The 27,307-nt window shown below is 40.6% G+C and overlaps 2 protein-coding genes across 2 annotated transcripts in view; both read right to left on the bottom strand.

Moving 5' to 3' along the window:
* LOC140364379 (uncharacterized) overlaps positions 1 to 15,608 on the bottom strand; it is a 37,170-nt gene extending 21,562 nt beyond the window's left edge. Inside the window, exons 1-4 of the mRNA XM_072450485.1 lie at positions 15,555 to 15,608; positions 13,573 to 13,668; positions 11,500 to 11,660; positions 5,548 to 5,713 (exon numbers count right to left, since the gene is read on the bottom strand). Of these exons, the coding sequence (XP_072306586.1) occupies positions 5,548 to 5,713; positions 11,500 to 11,660; positions 13,573 to 13,668; positions 15,555 to 15,591 (460 nt within the window). The 5' untranslated portion in view covers positions 15,592 to 15,608. The remainder of the gene's footprint in view (positions 1 to 5,547; positions 5,714 to 11,499; positions 11,661 to 13,572; positions 13,669 to 15,554) is intronic.
* Positions 15,609 to 20,161: 4,553 nt separating this feature from the next.
* On the bottom strand, positions 20,162 to 26,909 carry eif1axb (eukaryotic translation initiation factor 1A X-linked b). Its single transcript, XM_072450482.1, has 7 exons — positions 26,720 to 26,909; positions 26,043 to 26,126; positions 24,643 to 24,746; positions 23,931 to 23,981; positions 23,059 to 23,140; positions 22,048 to 22,139; positions 20,162 to 20,594 (listed from the first exon to the last, which is right to left on the bottom strand). The coding sequence occupies exons 1-7, from the start codon at positions 26,733 to 26,735 to the stop codon at positions 20,589 to 20,591; spliced, it is 435 nt and encodes a 144-aa protein (XP_072306583.1). The 5' UTR covers positions 26,736 to 26,909; the 3' UTR covers positions 20,162 to 20,588.
* Between the last annotated feature and the right edge of the window lie 398 nt (positions 26,910 to 27,307).

Here is a 27,307-nt window from a genome sequence, read left to right as displayed (position 1 = left end):
ATATATCTACATGTTAGATATATCTGCATGTTAGATATATCTACATGTTAGATATATCTGCATGTTAGATATATCTACATGTTAGATATATCTGCATGTTAGATATATCTACATGTTAGATATATCAGCATGTTAGATATATCAGCATGTTAGATATATCAGCATGTTAGATATATCTACATGTTAGATATATCTGCATGTTAGATATATCTACATGTTAGATATATCTGCATGTTAGATATATCTACATGTTAGATATATCTACATGTTAGATGTATCTGCATGTTAGATATATCTACATGTTAGATATATCTGCATGTTAGATATATCTACATGTTAGATATATCTGCATGTTAGATGAAATGTACAGTATTCATAGTTCTTGCATGAATAAAGCAGTTTATATTTCACTTTTCTCTCAAATGTCAGGGCATATTTTTCATTTGGACATTATGTTTACAATAACTTTGATCTTAAGGACAGTGATGGGCGATATCGCTGATGTTTGATTTGATCCGATACCGATACCAATGAGTTTCGCACTAAAATAAAAAGAAACTCCTAGAATGTGAAGAATTTTACGCCATCATTATTTTCTTTCAGCCTCAGATTAAACTAATATGAATAGTAAATATATGTGCAGAAAACCCCTAAAATATGAACAATGTATTACAAAAATATAAACAAAATGCAGTAAAAAACATTGATACATTTAAAGTATTGCTATTTTTGCAGGAGTATTGTATAGTTTTCGATACCTCTGTCAGTATCGATATATTGATATGTGGTATTGATCTGCCATCACTACAAAATTAAGCAGTCTTAGATTTCAGTCTAAATTAAGCAAAATGATCTTTTCGATGTCATGTGTGAATATTTGTTATTCAGCTTCATTTTACCCATTTGGAAATCATGTTTGTAGATGCTGGAGCCAAAAGGTCTCTCCAGCAACCTCTAGGGTCAGGGTCAGAGGTCAGAGGTCATGGGTTAGTGTTAGACAATTATCAATACTTCAATCGTGCAATGCTTGTCAGGAAAAATTGCAATTAGATATAAATTGTCCAGCCCTTTTCTTTATTAATGAACTCTTGCAACTGACATGATGTAAATATGTCACGTTTATGGGAAAAGTGATGGACTGTCAAGTTAAGTTCTAAATCTTGGTCCATTTTATTGAGTCAAGTCCCAACTCTTGTTCCATTTAATTATATTGAGTCTTATGTCATCAAAACAGTGACTCGAGTCTAAGTCATGACACTTCTGGTTCAATGTCATCAAACACTCCATCCATCCATCCATTTTCTACCACTTGTTCCCTTTTGGGGTCGCGGGTGACTGGAGCCTATCCCAGTGACTTCGGACCTTAGGCGGGGTACACCCTGGACAGTGGCCACCTCGTCGCAGGGACATAGACATTACAGACAGTTCACTCTCACACTCATTCACTAGGGCCAATTTAGAGTCACCAATTTTTACCTAACACATGCTTGTCTTTGGACGGTGGGAGGAGCCGGAGAACCTGGAGAGAACCCACGGTAACACAGGGAGAACATGCAGACTCCACCCAGAGAGATCATGTGATGTTGGTCTGGTCCGGGAATCGAACCCATCTCCTTCTTGGGAGGCAAGAGCGCTAACCGCCTTTGCCACCGTGCACTCTAACCTGCTTTTTAGATGACATATTTATTTGGAGTTTAAATCTTACTGTCATGATGTGTCCTTGTTTTCCTTATAATACATTAGTTTACAGTTCATAATCTGCATTTCTCCTCCTCTCTCTTCAAGCACAACTACAGCCGTCCATAAACGAATACATAAAGAAATCAATAAAGCCACTGGAGACGTCTGTGATTCTGGGCGTGTCACAGCCGCGGTGCGTTCAAGGTTAGAACCGCTGTGGGAATCGAATCCGCCTCGACCTGCAGCACCAACCAAACAGCAGCAGGGAAACGGCATTTGCACCAGACACCGACGCTCTCATCCCCGGCCCCAGGAGCGCATCCAGCAATCCATCACGCGGCGTTAGCATCGCGGCGTCTGCAATGCACCACGTCCCTGTTAGCACGACGCTATCGCCCTCCTCTGTCCTCCTCTCTCCTCCTCTGTCCTCCTTTGTCCTCCTCTGTCCTCCTCTGTCCTCTCTCCTCCTCTGTCCTCCTCTCTCCTCCTCTGTCCTCCTCTCTCCTCCTTTGTCCTCCTCTCTCCTCCTTTGTCCTCCTCTCTCCTCCTCTGTCCTCCTTTGTCCTCCTCTCTCCTCCTCTGTCCTCCTCTGTCCTCCTCTGTCCTCCTCTCTCCTCCTTTGTCCTCCTCTCTCCTCCTCTGTCCTCCTTTGTCCTCCTCTCTCCTCCTCTGTCCTCCTCTCTCCTCCTCTGTCCTCCTTTGTCCTCCTCTCTCCTCCTCTGTCCTCTCTCCTCCTCTGTCCTCCTCTCTCCTCCTCTCTCCTCCTCTGTCCTCCTTTGTCCTCCTCTCTCCTCCTCTGTCCTCCTCTCTCCCCACATCCACCTGCTGCTTTGTCATTTCCAGTCACCATCCCCCAGCGCTCGGTGTCTAACCCGCATCTCTCCCCCCCGCTCAGAGCCGCCGCCGTTAGCGAGCGCTGAAACGTCTGAGGGGAGAAGGAGCCGCTCCGTTAGCATTTTAACGCGTCTGAAACCTCTAATATTAACGTTGTTTCAGTCGAGCGGTGCATATTTTAGACCAAACGTAGCTTCGTTATCGCTGTGAGGTTTGACTGTTCTCAAAATGCTGACGACTGATGGAAAAGAAGCAAAAGTAAACACATTTTGTATGTATTTGTTGTAAAGCTGCAATGATTCATCTGAATAATAGTCGACGATACAAAATAATCGTTACCTGGACTGTACTAAACACATGAAAATACTTTTAATCAACAAAAACAGCGGCATTATTATATTAAAATGTCAAAAAAGAAATAATAATAATTTCAGATTTTCATGAATAACACACTTTATTTGTGAATATTCTCCATTTAGAAGACAGCTTGTTTCTGGTTGAACATTTATTTTAAAAGTCTCAAAGTACAATAGAAATAATCATCTGACTAGTTCATTATAAAATAAAATCGTGAGTTGCAGCCATTACTAAGCCATTACTAATACATTACTAATACATTACTAATAGATTACTAATACATTACTAATACATTACTTATACTTATTACTTATACATACTTATTTTACAATGTAGTGGGGCTTTATCTGGGATTTAGTTTGATTTAAACATCGATGTACAATAGAAATGATCATGTGACTTGTTGATGACTAAAATAAGTGTTGATTAGCTTCTCATGTTATGGATAAATGTGTTAGCTTGTTTGGCTAGCTTTAAATTACGGATGAAACTAATGATTTTTTTATTAGTCGACAAGTCAGCGATTATTTTTATTGTACTTTTGATGTTTTACAGACATTATTGACAAAATAAAGATTGAAATATGGTGAAAGAAGTGTATTATTGATGAAAAGCAGAAACAGTTTGATCTTTTTTGCCATTTTGATTTAATAATGCCACTGCTTTTGTGTCTTTTTGTGTTGGTTTTAGAGCCTAGAGTCCAATTAGAGCGATCAAAACACAACTACAATCATTTTAATTGTCCACTAGTTACGATGATTCCAACAGCGACACTTAGCAACCCTCAGACGCCGATAAGCTAACCTCTATGTGAGATTATTATAACTCAATAAAAGCTTAAAGACGATTGTTTATCGGTGCAATAAAGGACAAAAAAAAAGAGAGTAAATGCAAAGTCACAGACACGCGGTGGTTTCCAGTTACAGCCTCGTCACAGTGACTAAAGCTGCATCAGATCCACTGTTTATGCCACGTTTATGCTCATTAAAATCATGATTAAAGATGGATTTATTGTTTTTTATAAAAGAAAAATATAAACTTATAAATGCACAAATGTTAAAAACGAACTTGACAAATGAATCTTATGGTTTAAAGTCCTTTCGACGACTTTGGGGTTGAATCGAGGCTTTTGTGATCAAATAACTGCACTTTTGTTAAGTCATGCTGAAAAGACATTTAACTTTGTGCCAGTTTTTGTTTCATGTGAATAGACCAAGTAATGACAGAGATTTGAAGCATAAACCGGGTCAACAAATCTGCAATCTGACAGTTAAAGAGCAAATGTCACCATAGTAAATGTTAAACTGGGAACATTACAATAGAATGAACGTGTTTCCACTTTAGTTTTGAATATTAAACCTCATTTAGCAAATTATAAACCTTTATTGATTAGTTTGGTAAGACAGAAACACATGATAAAAGTACAAAAGTAGATATTGTATTTAATCTCTTGCTGTTTCCTCACATTGAACATGAACATTGAATTGTTGTTATAAAATTCAACACAAAAACTATTGAAATTCATCCAGTAAAAACAACAAACTAGCTACAAATTCCCCGTCTCCACCTCTGCATTGTAAAAAAAAACAGTTTGATCATAATAAGTCCACTCTTGCTGTAATATACAACGTTTATAGTATTAAACTGCATCCAAAATGGTTCAGAATCATAACATAAACACAGAAATAAATTTTTCACAGAAATTTTTCATTCTCTCGCCTCATGGCAGAACGTTTCCACTTTAGCAGTAACATCCAAAGCATCTCATTATATTAAATCCAATACAATAATATTATGCTAAAAGTACATTGAAAAAAGACATTAAAAACTGCACTACTGTTTTGACAAATGGAGCATGACATAAAGGCTTGATTCAACGTATAAAATCAAACTAGCATCTTAAACCTCATACAATCTGGTCAAAGTACATTAAAAACTACACATATTTAGCCACCTTTGCATGATTAAACCAGCCATATTTAGACAACTTGAGCCACAAAGACCTAACTCATGTCAAATATAAAACTACAGCACCATTTCTATTGTATCTCAGCCAATATGATAAAAGTACATTCAAAAAAACGACATACATTTCCCCCTCAGCTCTGCATTGTACAGAAAATCACCCCATCATCACGACAATTTGAGAATATTATGTTCTCTCTAGCTATAATATCCAACATCAAAAGCATCTCACAGCATTAATCCTCGTCCAGTATGTGAAATGAACATTAAAATCCCACCTCTGCGTCATTATCACCCCGTTATAACAGTTTGAGACGATTATTACATTATTAGCTGTAAAAAAGCATTAAACCTCATACAAAATGGTTAAAACAGATGAAATAACGACACATTTCACCTTCTCTCACCTCTGATGCCACAAAAGGCTCGATTCTAGTCGTACGATCAAATCCAGCACAAAACTATCACCTATGACAACAGAAGACCCCCCCCGTCCCCCCCGTCCCCACCTCTGCACTGTAAAAACCCGTGCCGTGTCAGCTTGAGAATAAAACTCCGGCGGTGCGAAACAGCGTCCCGTAGCATCACACCTCCACCCAAAACGTTTAAAAATGACACTGAAAACGCCGTTACCCCCCCCCCGTTCCCGCCTCTCTGCGCCGCTAAAACCGCCCTGTTATCATGACATCACCCCCTGTGGTCCGCACTCACCCTCGACGCCGTCCGGAGGTCCGCCCCACGTCCAGCGCTTGGGCCTGTTGTCCAGCTGGCCCTCGCCTCCCCCGCCGGCGGCCCCTCCCTGGCCCGTGGCGCTCTGGAGGTTGTTGTTGGCGGCCCGGGCCCCGCCGCGGCGCCGCACCATGGCCTCCAGCCTCTCCTGCTCGTTGCGTTCGGACACGGGGAAGAACAGAGACTCTCTCACTGAGCCGTCGCTGCGTCGCCGCTGGCCCGGGCTCGACGAGGCGGCGGCGGCGGCGGCGGCGGCGGTGAGGAAGATGAGGTTGTTGGGGAGAGAGGGAAGGAGAGGAGGAGGAGGAGGATGCTGCTGCTGCTGCCTCTGCGCCATGGTAACCGGGTGCAGTCACCGCGACGACAGAATGCACTCGCACGGACGGACAGCAGCGCTCGCACCGTGTGGCTCTCTCTCTCTCTCCTCCGCTCAGATCGACCCTCCCTCTCTCCTCTTCTCTCTCCTTTTCTCTCTCCTCTTCTCTCTCCTCTCCTCTCTCTTCTTCTCTTCTCTCTCTTCTTCTCCCTATTTACTCTCTCCTCTCTATTCTCTCCTCCCTCTCCTCCCTCTCTCCTCTTCTCTCTCCTCTCCTCCCTATCTCCTCCTTCTCTCTCCTCTCTCCTATCTTCTCTCCCTCTCCTCTCCTCCCTCTCTCCTCCTTCTCTCCTCTCTTATATCTTCTCTCCCTCTCCTCCCTCTGTCCTCTTCTCTCTATTTTCCTCCCTCTCTTCTCTCCTCCATCTCTCCTCTCCTCCCTCTCTTCTCTCCTCCCTCTCTCTTTCCTTTCCTCCCTCTCTTCTCTCCTCCCTCTCTCTCTCTCCTCCATCTCTCCTCTCCTCTCTCTCTTCTCTCCTCCCTCTCTCTCTCTCCTCCCTCTCTTCTCTCTTCCCTCTCTCTCTTCTCTCCTCCCTCTCTTCTCTCCTCTCTCTCTCCTCTCCTCCCTCTCTTCTCTCCTCCCTCTCTCTCTCCTCCCTCTTTTCTCTCCTTCTCTCCTCCCTCTCTCTCTCTCCTCCCTCTCTTCTCTCTTCCCTCTCTCTCTTCTCTCCTCCCATTCTTCTCTCCTCCCTCTCTCTCTCTTCTCCCTCTCTTCTCTCTTCCCTCTCTCTCTTCTCTCCTCCCTCTCTTCTCTCCTCCCATTCTTCTCTCCTCCCTCTCTCCTCTCCTCCCGCTCTCTCTTCTCTCCTCCCTCTCTTCTCTCCTCCCTCTCTTCTCTCCTCCCTCTCTTCTCTCCTCCCTCTCTCCTCTCCTCCCTCTCTCTCTCCTCTCCTCCCTCTCTTCTCTCCTCTCTCTCTCCTCTCCTCCCTCTCTCTCTTCTATCCTCCCTCTCTCTCTTCTCTCCTCCCTCTCTTCTCTCCTCCCTCTCTCTCTCCTCTCCTCCCTCTCTTCTCTCCTCCCTCTCTCCTCTTCTATCCTCTCTCTCTCCTCTCCTCCCTCTCTCTCTTCACTCCTCCCTCTCTCTCTTCTCTCCTCCCTCTCTCCTCTCCTCCCTCTCTCTCTCCTCTCCTCCCTCTCTTCTCTCCTCCCTCTCTCTCTCTCCTCCCTCTCTCCTCTCCTCCCTCTCTCCTCTCCTCCCTCTCTTCTCTCCTCCCTCTCTCTCTCCTCTTGTCCCTCTCTTCTCTCCTCCCTCTCTCTCTCCTCCCTCTCTTCTCTCCTCCCTCCCTCTCTTCTCTCCTCCCTCTCTCTCTTCTCTCCTCTCTCTCTCCTCTCCTCCCTCTTTTCTCTCCTTCTCTCCTCCCTCTCTCTCTCTCCTCCCTCTCTTCTCTCTTCCCTCTCTCTCTTCTCTCCTCCCATTCTTCTCTCCTCCCTCTCTCTCTCTTCTCCCTCTCTTCTCTCTTCCCTCTCTCTCTTCTCTCCTCCCTCTCTTCTCTCCTCCCATTCTTCTCTCCTCCCTCTCTCCTCTCCTCCCGCTCTCTCTTCTCTCCTCCCTCTCTTCTCTCCTCCCTCTCTTCTCTCCTCCCTCTCTTCTCTCCTCCCTCTCTCCTCTCCTCCCTCTCTCTCTCCTCTCCTCCCTCTCTTCTCTCCTCTCTCTCTCCTCTCCTCCCTCTCTCTCTTCTATCCTCCCTCTCTCTCTTCTCTCCTCCCTCTCTTCTCTCCTCCCTCTCTCTCTCCTCTCCTCCCTCTCTTCTCTCCTCCCTCTCTCCTCTTCTATCCTCTCTCTCTCCTCTCCTCCCTCTCTCTCTTCACTCCTCCCTCTCTCTCTTCTCTCCTCCCTCTCTCCTCTCCTCCCTCTCTCTCTCCTCTCCTCCCTCTCTTCTCTCCTCCCTCTCTCTCTCTCCTCCCTCTCTCCTCTCCTCCCTCTCTCCTCTCCTCCCTCTCTTCTCTCCTCCCTCTCTCTCTCCTCTTGTCCCTCTCTTCTCTCCTCCCTCTCTCTCTCCTCCCTCTCTTCTCTCCTCCCTCCCTCTCTTCTCTCCTCCCTCTCTCTCTTCTCTCCTCTCTCTCTCCTCTCCTCCCTCTCTCTCTCCTCTCCTCCCTCTCTTCTCTCCTCCCTCTCTCTCTTCTCTCCTCTCTCCTCTCCTCCCTCTCTCTCTTCACTCCTCCCTCTCTCTCTTCTCTCCTCCCTCTCTCTCTCCTCTCCTCCCTCTCTTCTCTCCTCCCTCTCTCTCTCTCCTCCCTCTCTTCTCTCCTCCCTCTCTCTCTTCTCTCCTCGCTCTCCTCTCCTCCCTCTCTCTCTCCTCTCCTCCCTCTCTTCTCTCCTCCCTCTCTCTCTCCTCTCGTCCCTCTCTTCTCTCCTCTCGTCCCTCTCTTCTCTCCTCCCTCTCTCTCTCCTCTCTCCCTCTCTTCTCTCCTCCCTCTCTTCTCTCCTCCCTCTCTCTCTCTCCTCCCTCTCTCCTCCCTCTCTCCTCTCCTCCCTCTCTTCTCTCCTCCCTCTCTCTCTCCTCTCGTCCCTCTCTTCTCTCCTCCCTCTCTCTCTCCTCCCTCTCTTCTCTCCTCCCTCCCTCTCTTCTCTCCTCCCTCCCTCTCTCCTCTCCTCCCTCTCTCTCTTCTCTCCTCTCTCCTCTCCTCCCTCTCTCTCTTCACTCCTCCCTCTCTCTCTTCTCTCCTCCCTCTCTCTCTCCTCTCCTCCCTCTCTTCTCTCCTCCCTCTCTCTCTTCTCTCCTCTCTCTCTCCTCTCCTCCCTCTCTCTCTCCTCTCCTCCCTCTCTTCTCTCCTCCCTCTCTCTCTTCTCTCCTCTCTCTCTCCTCTCCTCCCTCTCTCTCTCCTCTCCTCCCTCTCTTCTCTCCTCCCTCTCTCTCTTCTCTCCTCTCTCTCTCCTCTCCTCCCTCTCTCTCTCCTCTCCTCCCTCTCTTCTCTCCTCCCTCTCTTCTCTCTGTACTATCTCACCTTCTGCTCGCTCTTTGCACCTTGTTGTTTCTCCACATTTGGTTTGTGGCCAATCAAATCTACATAAAATCTGTCGACCACTAGAGTGGAGTATATCACATAGTAATGTGTGGTCATTTGCAATATATATATATAATACATACATAACATAACATATATATATAACATAACATATATACCACTATAAGATAAGATAAGATAAGATATTCCTTTATTGTCCCACATGGGGTAATTTCATTGATGCAACGCAGGAAGATACAGAGGCAGATACAGAAGAACAGATCACTTATAGGAAGTTTGAAAAACACTACTATATATATATATATATATATATATATATATATATATATATATATATATATATATATATATATATATATATATATATATAGTAGTAGTTTTCTGACACATACTTTTACTCCTGCTATAACTAAATATAAAATATTATTTTGAAGAGTAAAGTTACTCTCACTGAGCACAATTTGTTAAAGTTAAAGCCATGACTTAAATATCCCTAAATAACTTAGTACAAACAATAGATGCCACAGTTTTATGTTGTGTAGTAGAAATACAATAAATACTATGGTGTGATCCATCTCATTCTGTGAGAAATATAGTTCCTCCGGCTCTTTATACATAAACAGCTCATTTATTTCTACTATTGACAGTTTACATACTCTTTCCTCCTTGTTCTTGTTCTCGTCTGATTAGTTTAAGGTTTATGAATAATTTCTCTCTCTAAAATTACCCACAACATGAAGAAATATCACATTTTACTCTTGCTCACAATTAAAATGTTGCATATATTCAAAACAACGTTGACAATATTATCGGTTTTAATGTCGCAATCAGTGAGAAAATACACGGCAATTAAACGATTACTTATGTATTATGTCTTTCGTTCCCATTGTCTGACACGTTACGAGACGGATAAAAACGTACTTAACATTTAGGTCTAGTTTTTAACAGATTGAATTAAAAATACTACATTTTGCCTCTAAAACGGCCACTTTTAACTCCACGTCCTGCATGAGTCTGGGAGAGAGCGGTGGGTTGTTTGAATCGATCTTAAACTGAACTGGGAGTGTTTTACGGCGCTTCTGGTGGAATTACGAGCTCGTCTCAGACACAAACCGACGTCGCCTTTTCCCCCGTTTCCCGTAAACGCCGCACGAACCGGTGATGTCATGAGGACTGTGAGTGATGCACGTGAGACGCAGGGGGAGGAGCTCCGCTGAAGATCAATACAAGATCAATACAAGATCAATAAGGTCAGATTAACCCTCCGTCTGCTGAAGGAGAGTTATTGACTGTCATGAAACGTCAAGACAAACCAACTGGATTTATTTTGACACGACCAGCGTTTGATTTATGTCGTAGTCGTAGGCAACAGGACGTTAGAGAATGGGCTCTGTGCAGTTAGCAGCAGGTGGCTATGCTAACTGCTAACCGTTTCTCTCAGCTAATGCTAACTTTGATTGAAATGTTAAATGTGAAATTAACAACCAATTTAATTTTGAAGTACAAACTGTCTGATTGTTTTTTTATGTGAAGATTATGTCAGTTTGTTTTTTTATTTATACTTCAGCAGTAGCATTAGCATTAGCATTGAGACACAAATGCATCAGGTTATTAGCTTATCTTACCTGACCCAAAACTATAAACTTGAAGCAAATTAACTGTTCCTAAACCTGACCCTCATCTTAACCTTACCTTAATTGTGAAAAAATACATTGTAAATAAAACATTTGTTAGCATAGCCACCAATGCTAAGTGGTGGTTGTGTGGTGTAAAACAAATTCACTTTATAAACAGTATTTTAAACTGACAGAGAGACGAATGAGACAGGAAGTAACCCTGATGCTAACACTGTGGGAATAAGTCACTGGCAGCACGTGAAGACCTTTACGTACCGTGTAAATATGTGAATGTATACGTGTTTACAAAAGTAAGTGTCTCAAAGATAAAGGCTACCAAACTTCACCGTATAAAATGATCAAACCTGGTCACGTGATTTGGGAAACTGCTAAATCCAAAAGAGTAAACTGGAGGTCTAGACCTAAATGTAAAGTACTTTTTTATCCGTCTCGTAAAGTGTCAGACAATGGGAACGAAAGACATAACACATCAATAATCAGGTGTATTTTCTCACTGATCGCGACATTAAAACCGATAATATTGTCAACGTTGTTTTGAAGATATGCAACATTTTAAGTAAAGAAAAATGTGATATTTCAGAGTCTATTAATCACGTTTTGTTTGATATTTAAACCTTAAACTAATCAGGCAAGAGTATGTTAACTGTCAATAGTAGAAATAAATGAGCCATTTATGGTTATGAAAGCGTTCTATAAACTACAATCTGATCCCTGCGTTTTACAGAACAAACATTGTAAACAGCTCTCTAATTAACTCTCTAATTAACTCTCTAATTAACTCTCTAATTAACTCTCTAATTAAATAAAGTCCAAATAAAGACTGAAGAAGAGCTGTGGTTTAATCCCATTGAGTTTCACAGTGTTCCTGCTCCATTTGTGTCGTGTTCGTGTGATGTAAATACAAACAGCATGAGTGTATGATGTGACTGAGGAGTTATGTGTGTGACCTCTGACCTTTTCTACCTCCTGCTGCTGCTTCCTCCTCTCTTCGGCGGCGTTCCTGCGTCGCTCGTCTTTCCTGCGCTGCTCCTCCATCTTTCGCCCGCGCTGCTCAGCACATCGCTCCAGCTGCTCCTGGACGCGGCGCTCCTTATCCTGCAGCGCGCCGGACAGATCTGTACAGCACAGCAACATTATTTTATTTTATTTTATTTATTAATTTCTTTAAAAAATATGTATTTATTTATTTAAATTATTTCATGCATTTATTTATTTATTCATTTCAATTGTGTCTTAATTATAGAAAATGATGATAGAAAACTAAGTGCAATTTCCCAGGGCTTGAACCAGGACCAAACCAGGCCAAGAACTGGACCGAACCAGGACAAGAACTGAACTGAACCAGGCCAAGAACTGGACCGAACCAGGACAAGAACTGAACTGAACCAGGCCAAGAACTGGACTGAACCAGGACAAGAACTGAACTGAACCAGGCCAAGAACTGGACTGAACCAGGACAAGAACTGAACTGAACCAGGCCAAGAACTGGACTGAACCAGGACAAGAACTGAACTGAACCAGGCCAAGAACTGGACTGAACCAGGACAAGAACTGAACTGAACCAGGCCAAGAACTGGACTGAACCAGGCCAAGAACTGGACTGAACCAGGACAAGAACTGGACTGAACCAGGACAAGAACTGAACTGAACCAGGACAAGAACTGAACTGAACCAGGACAAGAACTGAACTGAACCAGGACAAGAACTGGACTGAACCAGGCCAAGAACTGGACTGAACCAGGACAAGAACTGAACTGAACCAGGACAAGAACTGAACTGAACCAGGACAAGAACTGAACTGAACCAGGCCAAGAACTGAACTGAACCAGGACAAGAACTGAACTGAACCAGGACAAGAACTGGACTGAACCAGGACAAGAACTGAACTGAACCAGGACAAGAACTGGACTGAACCAGGCCTGCATCAGGACTAAAATGGGCTAAAACCAGGACTCGACCTTAAACGCAAATGAGTGAATATTGCCCCCTAGTGGCCAATTATATGTTTGTCCACATTACACACTTTTTTTTGTCTGTTTCTTTTTTTTTCTAACCTGAAATAACAATCAGTTTGATTTTAAAAGGTAAATACAGAAGACATTGCATTCATTTTCTTGTAAGAGAGTGAATATTATGGCTGCAATAATCATGACTAAGACTAAAATAATTGCAATCTGTTAATCTGCGCCGACGATGCGTTCACGGCCCATAGGCCAGCATCACTCCGCAGCACGCTGGCGCTAGTAGTGATGCGTTCAAGGACGATCGGAATTTATAGTTTTTGGCGAGAAAATGGCTGGAGATCATTGCTCTGTTGTGTTGTTGTGAATGTTGCTGCTTATATACTGTTTATTTCCCATTTGAACTTGTTTTAACGTTGCAAACTATTCACACCTTTACTGTCTGTATATTCTATGTTTATCTGTCTATATTCATTGAATTATTGTGTTTTAATATCCACTATTCACTGTACTTCTGTATTGTAGAAACCAAACATCAAACCACATCTAACCCCGAACCTCAAGCAAATAAAGAGTGATAAGCAAAGCTGACGTCCTCCTTTGTTCTGGCCGGACAACCTGGGAAGATTAGGGAAATATATATCCAGTAATTATACAGTCCTTCAGAGGTCGCAAGATTGGGTCTCCTTCCCAACGCCTCATTTACACAATCGTTATCTGGATTATAGGTCCTTTCATAACAAAGACAGTGGCATTATTAAACCCAAAATTTCAAACAATAATAAACTATTTAATAAAAAATACACTCTTCTCTATGTAGAAGTCTTCAGTCATCATATTTCAACTTTTAATAGGCTATAAATATATTTAAAAAGAATCATATGTACAATAAAATGAATGGTTTGACTAATCGCCTACTAAAATAACCTTTATTTTCAGCCCTGGAGAGCTTATGGTTTGACCAATGCTGAAGTTAGAGCTTTAGAGGAAAACTTAAAGAAAACACGAGGTTAGTTTAGCTTTAGTTTGTGGAAACAGAGGACGAGCAAACTTTTGTGTATTTTACCTGTGATATTTTTGTCGGTTTTGGTGGGCGATCGTGAAGGAGAGCGATGTGTCGAGGGTGAGATGAGGAGAGGAGCAGAGGGAGGAGCCAAAGCAGCTGGGAGAGAAAACAACAACAACAACAACGAGTCAACTTGTGACACGGCCCAGGAGGAAACAAACGTGACTTCCTGAAACACAACAAAGCATTGCACCTAAACTGTGGCCTCGACAAACGCTTTACATGATAAAACGTTTTACTAATAATTATTTATTTCAAACAAATAAACCGCAATTGTTGTGTTGATGTTTCCACACCAAATGGCCAATCATTTGTTTGATTTTTACTGTTTAATTTGCACAAATCTGTACTTTGATGACCTGACCAGACAAAGCTCTGGGGGTCCCTGCAATCTATGGTGCCCCCCCGTCCAACCACTGTGTTTGTGGCCCCTCAGAGCCTGGGGCCCCAGTGTCTGAACTGCTCTGGTGTGAGTTCTCTTTGCTTCACTGCAGCTTTGCCTCGTTCATACCTGGTAAATACAGGCTGTTTTGTAGATACACAATTAGAACATAAATGCTTGTAATTCTTTGAACGATGTTTTCTCCAATCGTCCAATAAAAGATCAATAACTCGTCAAAAGCCTCAGCTGTCGAGCTCCAGCTTCACAGATTTCACACGTTCACAAACACGACCCTCACAAACAGATGAAACGTGGTCACTTTAATAGATGCAAAAACGTGCAAATCCCCAGAGACTTGTGCTATACTTAGCTCGTCTCACTCCAGATGACATCACATGATCAGCTGAATCATGGGCTTTTAACACTATTACGCTCTGGTTTTGTCCTTTAACATGTCACAGCGTGTGTCGTCTGCTCAAACAATCATGAGGTTTCATATTCGGGAAAGAGAGCCTGGTTTTATGTTCTGCAGTTTAATTGTGGAAAGCTTCACTCTGTTGTTTAGATGCTTTTAATAAATTAATAAATATGAGAAGGATTCATATCGTACTCCGCCATGGAAAAAACATTATGAGGCGGGCAACATGGCTATTACCAGAACTATTGTGAATGTTATTTTGAAGATATGCTAGAGCTGAATATGAATTATGTCCTTTATAATGAAATACTATCAGATTTACTACAAGAAAGTAACAAATTCTCATTGAAAACTAAAGATATAAATTATATTCCTTCAATTTTTTTATGTATTTATTGTAATTTTACCTTAAACCTTAAACGTGTTTTATGTAACATTGTTGGATTGCCAATATATTGTAGGATTATAGAGAATATAAGAAGAATTATTGAGATATTATGCGGTTTGTTTGACAATATTGCCCAGGTTTTTGGTGCTAGACAGTCACAGTGATGGTGTTTTTTAACCATTTTAGTCATAATTTTCTACTTTTAATTATTCATTTGTAGATACACTGCCTCTTATCTTTCTTTTGCACATTTACAGTAAATTATAACCATTTATAAAGACTTCAAACATGGAACCATAAGCAGCTTTTCCCTCTTTACTTCCAGTATTTGGATTAAGACAAAGACAAAAAGCAAACTGTGCAGATCAAACCACTAAAATAATGTCATAGTCATAAAGAATAAACACAATTGGTCTGTTTCCAATAAAAACAGTGGAATACATATAATGGAATAATAACATATCACAGAAGGTTTATTGTCCAAATTATCCTCAGAACTAGGCTGAATTCAATGGCAGGTGCAGGCTATTTTTATTCAGCCCATTTATACAACACATACCTGCAGTTATCACAATCAAACTGTCATCAGAGCCAATATAACCGCATATAGTGACATAATTATAATCTAAACGACCATGTAAAGCCTGTCTAATCAGAATATATTGAATTAAACACACAGAAGCTTTAGCAATCGTTAGAAAACACACGCCACAGACACAAATCCTGCTGTTCTCCTTCACATTTCTGATCAAAGATGTGACAGTTTCCTGACAGTTTCCTCACAGTTTCCTCACCTGTCATGTCCGCGGGGCCAGGACACACGCTGCTCATCCTAAAAGAGTGAAAAACGCGAGGGGAAAAGAAGCAGAGCCGCGCAGAGATCCACGGGAGCGGCTCCGCGGTGACTAATGAGAAACGGACGCGAGCGGTGGAGCTGGAAACACCGAGGCGGGGCGAGGGTCCGTGAACGCGCCGCGGAGCTGCGGCTCAAACGAGAAGAAGTCAAATAACACCATGGCAACGAGAAGATGACTTAATGTCCCACAGTTTCTTATCTGTCAGTTTGTTCTCTCATCGTGAGCTTTGTCCTGGAAATAACAAGTGTCAAAGCGATTCAGTGTTTAACACTTATTATTCCAAATGTGGAAAGTCCTCACAAAATATATCAAATAACAGGAAGATGAAACCGTTTTTTTTCTTTTTTTTTTTAAATAGACAAATATACAGAACAAATCAGAATGACCAGAAAATGTCGACTATGGCGAATGACAAAGTAAATAATTAGAAATGTTGCATTTGACATTGGTTCGATGCCATTACATCTTTAATCATGTAAAAACATGATTTAAAATGAATAATAGGTTTGTATAACATCAAAATGCTTGCATTTTCCAAATTTTACAGTAAAAAAATACTACTTTTTGTTGTTTGGGCCAAATTAGCAGGAAGCATGAGGGCCAACAATAATTGATCTGAGGGCCGCATTTGGCCCCCGGGCCATAGTTTGGACCTGCCTGGTGTAAGTGTGAATAATCTAACTATGAGACTGTCTCCGCCACAGACCATGATCTGATCCACCCATTGAAGTCTCTTCCAGGTCATGGTTCTGGTCATGTTCTGGTCATGGTTCTGGTTCTGGTCATGGTTCTGGTTCTGGTTCTGGTTCTGGTCATGTTCTGGTCATGGTTCTGGTTCTGGTCATGGTTCTGGTTCTGGTCATGTTCTGGTCATGGTTATGGTTCTGGTTCTGGTTCTGGTTCTGGTTCTGGTCATGTTCTGGTCATGGTCATGTTCAGGTCATGGTTCTGGTCATGTTCAGGTCATGGTTCTGGTTCTGGTCATGGTTCATGGTTCATGGTTCTGGTTCTGGTTCTGGTTCTAGTTCTAGTCATGGTTTATGGTTCTGGTCATGTTCAGGTCATTGTTCTGGTCATGTTCTGGTTCTGGTCATGGTTCATGGTTCTGGTCATGTTCAGGTCATTGTTCTGCTTCTGGTGTGTTTGTTTCCCGCTTCATTGACCTCAGCCTGTCTGTGGCACGTGCGGCACGCGAGCCCCGGCGGCGCTGTTACGTCACACTGGCACGCGCGCTACGTGAGTCAGAAAATAACCAAGAAGAAGTGTCGAGTACCAATACTATAATATAATAGATCAGTACTAATACTATAATATAATAGATCAGTACTAATACTATAATATAATAGATCAGACTAATACTATAATATAATAGATCAGACTAATACTATAATATAATAGATCAGACTAATACTATAATATAATAGATCAGTACCAATACTATAATATAATAGATCAGTACTAATACTATAATATAATAGATCAGTACTAATACTATAATATAATAGATCAGACTAATACTATAATATAATAGATCAGACTAATACTATAATATAATAGATCAGTACCAATACTATAATATAATAGATCAGTACTAATACTATAATATAATAGATCAGTACTAATACTATAATATAATAGATCAGACTAATACTATAATATAATAGATCAGACTAATACTATAATATAATAGATCAGACTAATACTATAATATAATAGATCAGACTAATACTATAATATAATAGATCAGACTAATACTATAATATAATAGATCAGACTAATACTATAATATAATAGATCAGTACTAATACTATAATATAATAGATCAGACTAATACTATAATATAATAGATCAGACTAATACTATAATATAATAGATCAGACTAATACTATAATATAATAGATCAGACTAATACTATAATATAATAGATCAGTACTAATACTATAATATAATAGATCAGACTAATACTATAATATAATAGATCAGACTAATACTATAATATAATAGATCAGTACTAATACTATAATATAATAGATCAGACTAATACTATAATATAATAGATCAGACTAATACTATAATATAATAGATCAGACTAATACTATAATATAATAGATCAGACTAATACTATAATATAATAGATCAGTACTAATACTATAATATAATAGATCAGACTAATACTATAATATAATAGATCAGTACTAATACTATAATATAATAGATCAAAACAAATACTATAATATAATAGATCAGTACTAATACTATAATATAATAGATCAGTACTAATACTATAATATAATAGATCAGACTAATACTATAATATAATAGATCAGTACTAATACTATAATATAATAGATCAAAACAAATACTATAATATAATAGATCAGTACTAATACTATAATATAATAGATCAGTACTAATACTATAATATAATAGATCAATATAAATACTACACAAGGAAGTCTCGACACAGGTGAATAGTAGTGAATGATATTGGTAAATATAAAAACAACAAATGTATCCTTTACTAGCCTCTCCAGTCAAAACCGTTTAGGCCCGTTTAGCAACAGAAGCTAACTCGTTACCATGGCAACCAGATCACTCCCGTCCCTCCGGACCCGACTAACACATTCAGAATGATGAGAAATTATGATCGTTGCATCCAACAAAATATATCTTTTGAATTGGAAATATGATTTATTCCTATCTGGGATTTGTTTTCCGTTTGCCTGATGTTAAACCACTGGAGAGTTTAAGATGATTAAACTTTAAAGTATGACGTCATGAAGCTGTAGTGGCCGTGGATCAGGCTGTTCCACGGCTTTTTGTTATATTTCTTTTATTTCTAACATTATTTTGTTTAATACATCTCTATCCTCTGCACGTTTAAACCACCAGCGACAAACATGGCGGATTTCCATGGTAACGGAGGTTATTTTTTAACGTTCCATCCCTCTACCTTGTGCACTGCCTCCTGCTCGTCTCCATGGAGATGTCACTCATGATGTTCCGCAGTACGGCATTACAATTGTCCAGTCGCGGCGCCACCGAGCCAAGTTACGGGTCAGATCTGTGGAGAGTAGAAACGACCTCGCTCACAGTGAGACTTTAGCAATTAAAAACACTAGTGATTGAATGTAGATGAGTTTAATGCCATAGTGTGGAACATTACAGGCAAAGTAACACCAGCGCCATGGAAACAAAGCCACTACTCTCCAACATGTATATATATATATATATATATATATATATATATATATATATATATATATATATATATAAATGTATATAATCCTGCTGTTGTGTCTTTGATCGTCTGATGATTAATCACGCTCTTATTAGTTCATATCATTTCTTCTTCTGTGACAAATTGTGCTTCACAAACAGGTTTTATGATTTTATAATTTTGTCTTTATTTGGAGTATTTATACCTGTTGTACATATGAGTTTTACATGAATCGAGCAGGTGGAAAAATCTGTATAAAATGACAGGAAGTGACATCACACCAGTCAAAGTTTATGCAGCATTAACACAAAGAAACAACTTTTTTGAATCTCGAAACATTAATTCAACAAAATAAAGTCGCCCTCATATTTTCGTATTTGTCAGATTAGACAAATGGTAACATATTAAGAGTTTTAGCCCAGTGGTTGCTGGGTAATTTTCTAGTGCGATGTTATCAATTACACACAGGAAGTGAAATTATAAACCTAAAAAAAAACAACTAATTTTAGTTCAATGAGTCATCCGACCTGTAGGGGGCGCTTCAAGACTTTCCTCTGCCCTGCCTCTTTTCTGATCCTTAAAAATCCTTATCAAATACTTTGACAGAGACTTCATCGACCGATTAATCGACCAAACGTGAAGAAAACGTCCTAAATGAGCTTTACACGACCGTCATTCACATTTAAAGTTCTGATGTCGACTCTCGACTCGAGTTATAAAACCCATTTAAACTCTGAACAAACACAAACCAGACCGACATTACATCCATCATTATTACTTCATTATAAGTTTGTATCGTTTGAAAGCTTTGATCGCGGAGGAAACGGATCAAATGTGAAGCAATGTGTCACGGGGCAGAACCTGACGCGGAGCAGGTGAGTGGGAGAAAATGACGCGATTAAACGTGTAAAACAGATTCCGTGACGCGACAAAACACTGAAACAACGCTCAATTCACGCCAACAGACGAACACGCTCTTGATTTACATTTTAAAAAAGGCTGAACAGGTGAAGAGCACTTAATTTATTGTGTTTTTTCTGATGCATTTTGTCATTTATAAAGCAAATTATAGAATTCACTGTCTGGGATTATATAGTTTATGGGAGAATTTGAGTTTAATTGCGCACAACACGACGGTTTGTGGGTGTGGCCAGGTCAATTTAGTTCATAATTTGATACTTTTTGCGGGTTTACGATTGGTCATTGTGAATCTGAACTTCACTAGATTTGGCGTGAATCGATCGTTTTTCGCTTCGTAAACAAACAAACAAACAACTGGTGCACGACAGAGAAACTTGAGAAAACAGGAGGAAAACAAGACAAATCGGTTTATTGGTTTATTGGCGAATCCAGAGATCCCGTGTACTGTTCCACGCTGAGTGAAACCGATATAAATACATCTTAAAAAGAGTGGCGTTTACTTTTCCGACCGATGAGATGCGCGGAAGAGTGACAAAGGAAAAAGAGTAAAAGATCTAGCGATGCTCCTGACCGTGTGCGTCCAGTCGCCGGGCGATTGAACTCGACACCGGCGTTACATTTCTCAAGACGCCACGGCTAATTAAGTCGGTGGCGATTTCCTTCTCTCCTGACGTGAAATGCAAAGAACTGGACATGGAATTTTCTTTTAATAAACAGTTTTTTTTAGACTGGTTCAGGCTGAATCTTTAGTACAAATATTTATGATCGAGTGTTATTCGTCCGACCGGAGCGTCCAAAGTCCAACCGTCTTCTCTTCAGGCAGCAGGAGATCAGATCTGGAAGCAAACCAGCATTACGGTTAAAACCAGTTAAAAAGCACGTAATTACACTTAAAACAAGTTAAAACGAGTTTAAAAAAAAGCTCATAATTACAGTTAAAACTAGTTAAATTGCATGACAGGTTTTTACGATTTTCTAATTTTGACTATTTGGTGTATTTATACCTGTTGTACATATGAATTTTAGTTTTACGCCAATCGAGCAGGTATTTGTGGAGAAAATGTTGAAAAATTTGAAAATTCCAGCCAAAGTTTATGCAGAATTTACACAAAGAACTTTTTTGACTCTTTCAACATTAATTCATCAAAATAAAGTCACTGTTATACATTTTTATTTGTCAATTTCTTTTTAAAAAATTGTCATTAGACGAGTTTTCCTAGTGTGATGTCATCAATTACAAACAGGAAGTGAAATTATACACCTAAAAATGTAAAAATGTGCTATTCTGTGATAAAAAAAAAATTCTTCCAAAAATTGAAATACATTAAAGGTGGAATGGACGATTTTTTGGCCCAAATTATCGCTCATTTCCTTGTGGCGTGGACAGCCGATTAGTCCTGCCACGTATCAATCATAAAACGCACCTACCGCTCACCTGCAGCCTCGTTCTGGCTCGTCCCCATGAGCAGCACGTTTCTCCACGTCTAAGGGCATTGATCTATCATAATATAGTTCCCTCAGTGTACAGGACAAAATTAGGACGGAGAAAGACAGTTCGAGCTGTCTCAGAAGAAGACGGAAATCTACGGGAGACGAGAGATGCGATGCGATCAATCGCGCTAATAAACAAACGCACGTGTGTGTTGTATCAGTCCGCACGGGGCATGTGCACTTCCACCCGAGTTCTCAAATCGCCGAAAAATCGTCCATACCGCCATAATCTGAACTGCATTTTAGTTCAATGAGTGGTCCGACCTGTAGGGGGCGCTTTAACACGAGTTAAGAAGCTGAAACGAGTGGAGGTTTTTCATGTAGATTTAATTTAAACAAATAGACAGAAAATAGATTAAGATAACGTGTTATTCATTGAAAACAGAAAGTTGATTCTTTTTTGACACGGTTTTTGTAATTTAAGTTCTTGTCACGTGTTTTAGAGACTGATGTCAAGATGACGATTATTATGAGAAATAAAACATCTTTTTTATCGTCTTATTATTCAATTGTGTGACCAGCTTTAGGAAACTAAGAAAATGAAGTCTACGTGAATAAATCTTAACGTTTGGGTACATTTTTTAGACTATAGCTTGATTTTAGAAGCAAATGTTTTTTAGTTCTTATGGTTATTTCGTGACCCAAGCGGTGCAGAAAGGTGAGTTTTCTGTTCTGGTTTGGGCCCAGTTTGAGTCTTAAAGTACTTTGTGTGGTTCTGTCCTCGTCCTAGTTCACAAATGCCCCATTTGGTCTCGTGTGTGAAAATGAACCAGCACAAATTACAAATCGAGTTCTTACATCGTCGATTTCGTCGTCGTCGTCCCCGATGTCGTCAAACTGGATTTCGTCGTCGTCTCCCGGTCCAAACGTGTCTGTCTCGTTGATTTTAGCTGAAAAAGAAAAAAGGGGAAAAGGTAAACGCTCCGTGTGTTGGTGAATCTGTTTGACGGGCCGGTGTGGTGCCGCTACAAGCAGTTATGATGAGTCAGATCACACACAAAAACAACAGTAAAACAGAATAGCACGAGTGAACGGCATCTTTAAAGGGGAAACGTTGGATTAAACTGTCCTGTCACTCAAACATCCAGCTAATGCACTCCACGCCTTCTCTTACTGCAGTTTTGCACGTAAATAACTATAAAAATCATAAAAACAAGGTCGGCTAATACAACATCGACTGATCTATCGACTTAACGATTTCTGTTTGGCTAAAAAGTCTGTCTTGTGAGACTTCGAGACAGTTTTATTTCACACGTTTCCGTGACGTCGCTGACTCCCGACGCACGGGACTTTCAACCGTTCAAAATATACAATAGTTTGCTTTGAAATCGCTTTAAAAAATAATATTACAACACCATACCTGACTTTTACGGTCTTAAAAACACAGCACAGAGAAGCAGCGCGTTTTAAAGCCTTTGCATTGGCCCACACGCGTTGCTCACTTCCTAAATATTTACCGCAATGAGTTTACACGTGTTTTTCATAACTTGCCGAGGCCAATTAAGTTAGATTTGGACCCGGATAGATCTTTTTACACAACATCTGTGCCGTGGCAAAACAGATATTTACTCAATTACATGGGAAAAACAGTTACCGTCCCTTTAAATGCAAAGATAACGTCCTCATTGAACTTAAACTTGTATAATATCAACACTATATCGAGACCCTGCTCTGTGTGGGGATATTGCAGTAGATTTGAAATACTAGAGGACATGGCGACTTCTGCTGGACAACGGTAAAACTCGACATCGACTCAGAACTCTAATAATGAGCGTGCGTTTCTTTTGGGGTTTTAGTCCCTGAACTCACCGTGCTCGGGCAGCTCCCCGTAGGCTTTCAAACTCCGAGCCTCGTCTGCGTTGTACTTGAGGATGACGTCGGCTTTGTTGTCCTGAAAAAGAGCAAAAAAGTACCAAAAATGAGAACTTTTTGTGAAGCGGAAGACCCCAAAATGTGTAAAACTTGTTGAATTAAAAATCCCCTTCGAAAACACATGTATAAATCAGACAAAAAAACTGAACTTGATGAACATGTTTGGCAGCACTTTAAGACTGAAATGTCATGTTTGTAAATTATGAGTGTTATTTTTTATCATAATAGTTAACCATTTTCTTAATATTTTTTCTTTATATTATCGTTTCGTTTTGCACCTTTTCACCCAGTTTGTAAAAGTTGTTCTTATTCACGGACAATAAATCCTTTTCTGATTCAACTTGAGATAGACCTGTACGATCGATTGTATATTTTTACTCTTGTTGACGGGGCGTGTATCATAAGAATCTTGCTCCTTTTCAGGCACGTGATTTAAGCAGTGGTTTTGTTTTGTAATATTGAGAAGATTATGACACGTGGAAGAATAAAATATTGATTGATTGAGATTGTGCTTGACCTTTGGAGTCGTGGTCTTTAGATAGTATGTGAAAATAATAACACTGCACAAACCCTGACATTTTAGTATGAAGACATTTTCGTATGAAGAAAGGGCGAAAGCAAATAATTAAAACTCCTCGTAAAAGATTAGCTACAACAATCCAAATGTTGATGATTCTTAAGGAGCGAGTTGAGTCTAATTTTACCTAAAAATGACGACAACTTCAGATAAAACGTCTGATACAGTGATGCATTTACGGTCACGTTGATTAAATGAAAAGAGAGCGTCGCTAAAAGATAAAAACACAGACCTGGTAATCTCTGAGTCCCACCAGGATAATGTCTGACGTGTTGATCCAGACCTGAGGAGAAACACAGGGTTAAATTCACATCCACGGCACAAGTCGCTCTAAAACGGTCAAAATTACGTGGATTTGACCCGGTTTATGATCAATAGCTGAGCCAATCCACGGCCGCTTTATCATCAGCGCAAACTAACTAAGGTTTTCTCCGACACGTGAAAAATCAATCGCAAAAGGCGCTATTGTCGTCCGTTGAAAAGACGTAGAAGCCATAAATTTAAAAGGTTGAATGGACGATTTTTTTTGGCCCAAATCTGAGTCATTTCCTCGTGGCGTGGACTGCCGATTAGTCCTGCCACGTATCAATCATAAAACGCACGTACCGCTCACCTGCAGCCGCGTGCGGCTCGTCCCCATGAGCAGCACGTTTCCGTGTGTCTAAGCGCATTGATCTATCATAATGTAGTTCCCTCAGTGTACGGGACAAAATTAGGACGGAGAAAGACAGTTCGAGCTGACTCAGAAGAAGACGGAAATCTACGGGAGATGAGAGATGTGATGCGTCGCGCTGATAAACAAACGCATGTGTGTTTTGTATCAGTCCACAAGGGGGAGTGGCATGCGCACTTCAGCCTGAGTTCTCAAATCGCCGAAAAATCATCCATTGCGCCTTTAACACGTTCGTGGAGCTGGCCTTCCTTGGTCGGAGTGAGACACAAACCTTTTTCCGGAGCTTTCCTCTGATGTGACAAAGCCGCTTGGTGCCGTCGAAACACATCGCCTCCAGACGGCCGTTCCCCAGCATTTTGATCACCTGAGCGTACTCTGCAAGAAGAAGAATGTTTAATGCCTGTTCCAGTCTAAAACGAACCAAATATACGACTGAAAGTTCTTGTACATTCGGATTTATTGCAGCCACGTGCTCAAAAGGTTTAAAGAGACAGCGATCCGATCTAAAGAGCTGGTCTGAGGAGTTCAAATGTCGTGCAGTTCATCATTTCTAAATCGTCGTTGATCAGCTCGAGTCGTTTTAATGGAGAAGTCAGTCCTCCCGTCTGTGAACGAGTGTGGTTTGGAGCTGAGCACGGACATGGGAAGGTTCAATTCGACAGTTTCTTTGTGTCAAATGGCAACGATTAAATGTCTTCAACACACAAAGCGATCTTCACTTCAAGAATGCAACAACTAATTTTTCTACAAGGCAAAAGCTAAATTCCAAGACAATGAACTCACTTCTGCCGCGACACGTTCAGTCAACAGCTTCAGTCGGATCAGAAGAAAACACAATAGTTTTACACAATACTGCGCCCAAAATGTCAATATGGAACAAAAAGTCAGCTCCAGGAGAAGATCTTTTAAGAATGAATAGTGCTGACAACCAAGTACATGTTTTATTATAATATAAATTGTTTGCTTTTGCTCTAGACGTCGCAATGCTCCTGAATGACCAAACTATTATGACACACCACAACCTTAAGACTAGGGCTACAACAAACCAGCTGACACCATCATGTAAAACTATTATTTCTATTATATACTCGATAGACACGTTTTTGAGCAAATAAAATGTTGAAATATGGTGACTGAAGTCAAGTAGAGAATATTTAAAAGGTGTTTTAGTGATGAAAATGTGATCTTCATGGATTTTTCCAAGTTTCTTTTATTAATTATCTTTGGGCATGCGTTTAAGAGTCTGTAAAGTTCAGCCAACAATAAATATGACCAAAATACTGTCATTTTCAAAGTAAACTAGTCACAATGATCACGATTAATAGTTGCAGTCCAGACTTAAGATGCAAAACAAGCAATTACAACAGATACTAGATGTATTTCAGCCAGCTCAAGGCTTAAAACCACAAGAATATCATCCCAAAGTGACGAAAACCACCAAGAAACATCAACTTCAGACAAGCTGACAACAAAGTAGAAAAAACAAGAATAATCAGGAGGTCAATGCCACAGAAACAAAACAAAACTGAGAAAAATCCCACACTTTTTTGACTTGGACTGTAAATGAATAGGGGTAAGACTTACTGTAATCAATATATTCCCAATAAAAGACAAACTATTGGCTAAATATAGATAAACTGATTGATTTTGATGCTAATTGGCCCCTCTCACCTTGTCCATCCTCTTTGAACACCAGCTCTCTCTTCTCAGACTCATTCTCGTTCTTTCCACGCCGCCGATTCTTTCCTCCCTTTCCTGCAAACAAACACCACAACGTCAGGCAAAATAAGAGTACACAAAACACTTTATCATCTTTAAAACGAGGTTCAGCTGGAAAACAAAACCCTAAAACCACCCGCTGTTAAAAACCCCATTGTTGCATCATTAGCCAAGAAGATTTTAGACAGTATTTTCACCAGATAATCAGTTAATAAAATAACACAATGTGGGTTTTGTCTTAAATATTGTGTCAAACGCATTGTGATCTATGACAGCGGCTCATTTTTGAATTTATTGGTGAATGTGACAGAAGTTGCGGCCCGATCGGGTGCGGTTTAACTTAGCATTAGCTCGTTAGCTCAGTGGAATGTTTACGATTACACCGCGGTAACCAGGGTGTAATGATGTTGCCAAGAGAAACGAGGCTTATATCAAACCGTTGACATCCTTTGTAGCAATAAAAGGAATTTCAGCTGCGTCTTTTTGTGTTTGAATGAGTTCTTGGGTGACGGTGCTAGCTAGCGTTAGCCTAGCCGTGCGGTGTCACGTTTTACAGTGCGGCGGGATGGAGGAGCCCCGAGCCCGAATAAAACACGCAAAATAAGCCCCTAAACCACCCCGTCACCTACCTTTATTCTTGGGCATTCTCTTTCACGCCTCGCTCAGTGTAAACTCCTATGGACCGAAAAGACAAACAGTGAACAAGTGAGTGTTTACAGACGGATGAACTGCGGCTGTTTAACTCCGCGGTTAGCACTGTGCTAGCTAGTCACGGCTCCGACACGTCCACCGGTCTGCGCATGTGCAAGAGCGAGCGTTCAAAATCAACGCGCTTTATTGAAACAGAATGTTACAGAGACACTATTAGGTCGTTAAATCTATAGATATTCAATAACTGCACATGAATATATTTGATAAATCAGAGCTTTTCAAACTGTTTCTGGCGCGCGCCCCTTGGGAGATTAAGATAAAGGTATCCAAGCCCCCCACAGCCTCTAGGACAGCGCAGAGCTGGCGCTGCACTGCGGTAAATACTGCGTTTCAAGGAGAAGATGTACTCACGTTACTTCTTTTACCACTGTCTGCAGGTCCTCGATACACAGAGTGCTTTCTGTGGCCACTGAACTATAGTAATTCAATAACTGCACATACATCCATTTTATAAATCATTGGAGGTATAAAAATGTATTTGTGGTTTTCAAAGAAGACATTTGAAT

Source organism: Eucyclogobius newberryi, unplaced genomic scaffold (genome assembly GCF_026437365.1).
Source record: "Eucyclogobius newberryi isolate DKJ021-1_F unplaced genomic scaffold, fEucNew1.0.hap1 SCAF_18, whole genome shotgun sequence".
Taxonomy (NCBI): domain Eukaryota; kingdom Metazoa; phylum Chordata; class Actinopteri; order Gobiiformes; family Gobiidae; genus Eucyclogobius; species Eucyclogobius newberryi.
This window is presented reverse-complemented; position numbering and strand designations above follow the sequence as displayed.

Coding starts and splice junctions, on each gene's coding strand:
- eif1axb (XM_072450482.1), bottom strand. Junction 23,982..24,642: donor GAGGAAAGCTCCGGAAAAAG/GTTTGTGTCTCA, acceptor GTTTCTCCTCAG/GTCTGGATCAACACGTCAGA. Junction 23,141..23,930: donor TGGGACTCAGAGATTACCAG/GTCTGTGTTTTT, acceptor GCTCTTTTTCAG/GACAACAAAGCCGACGTCAT.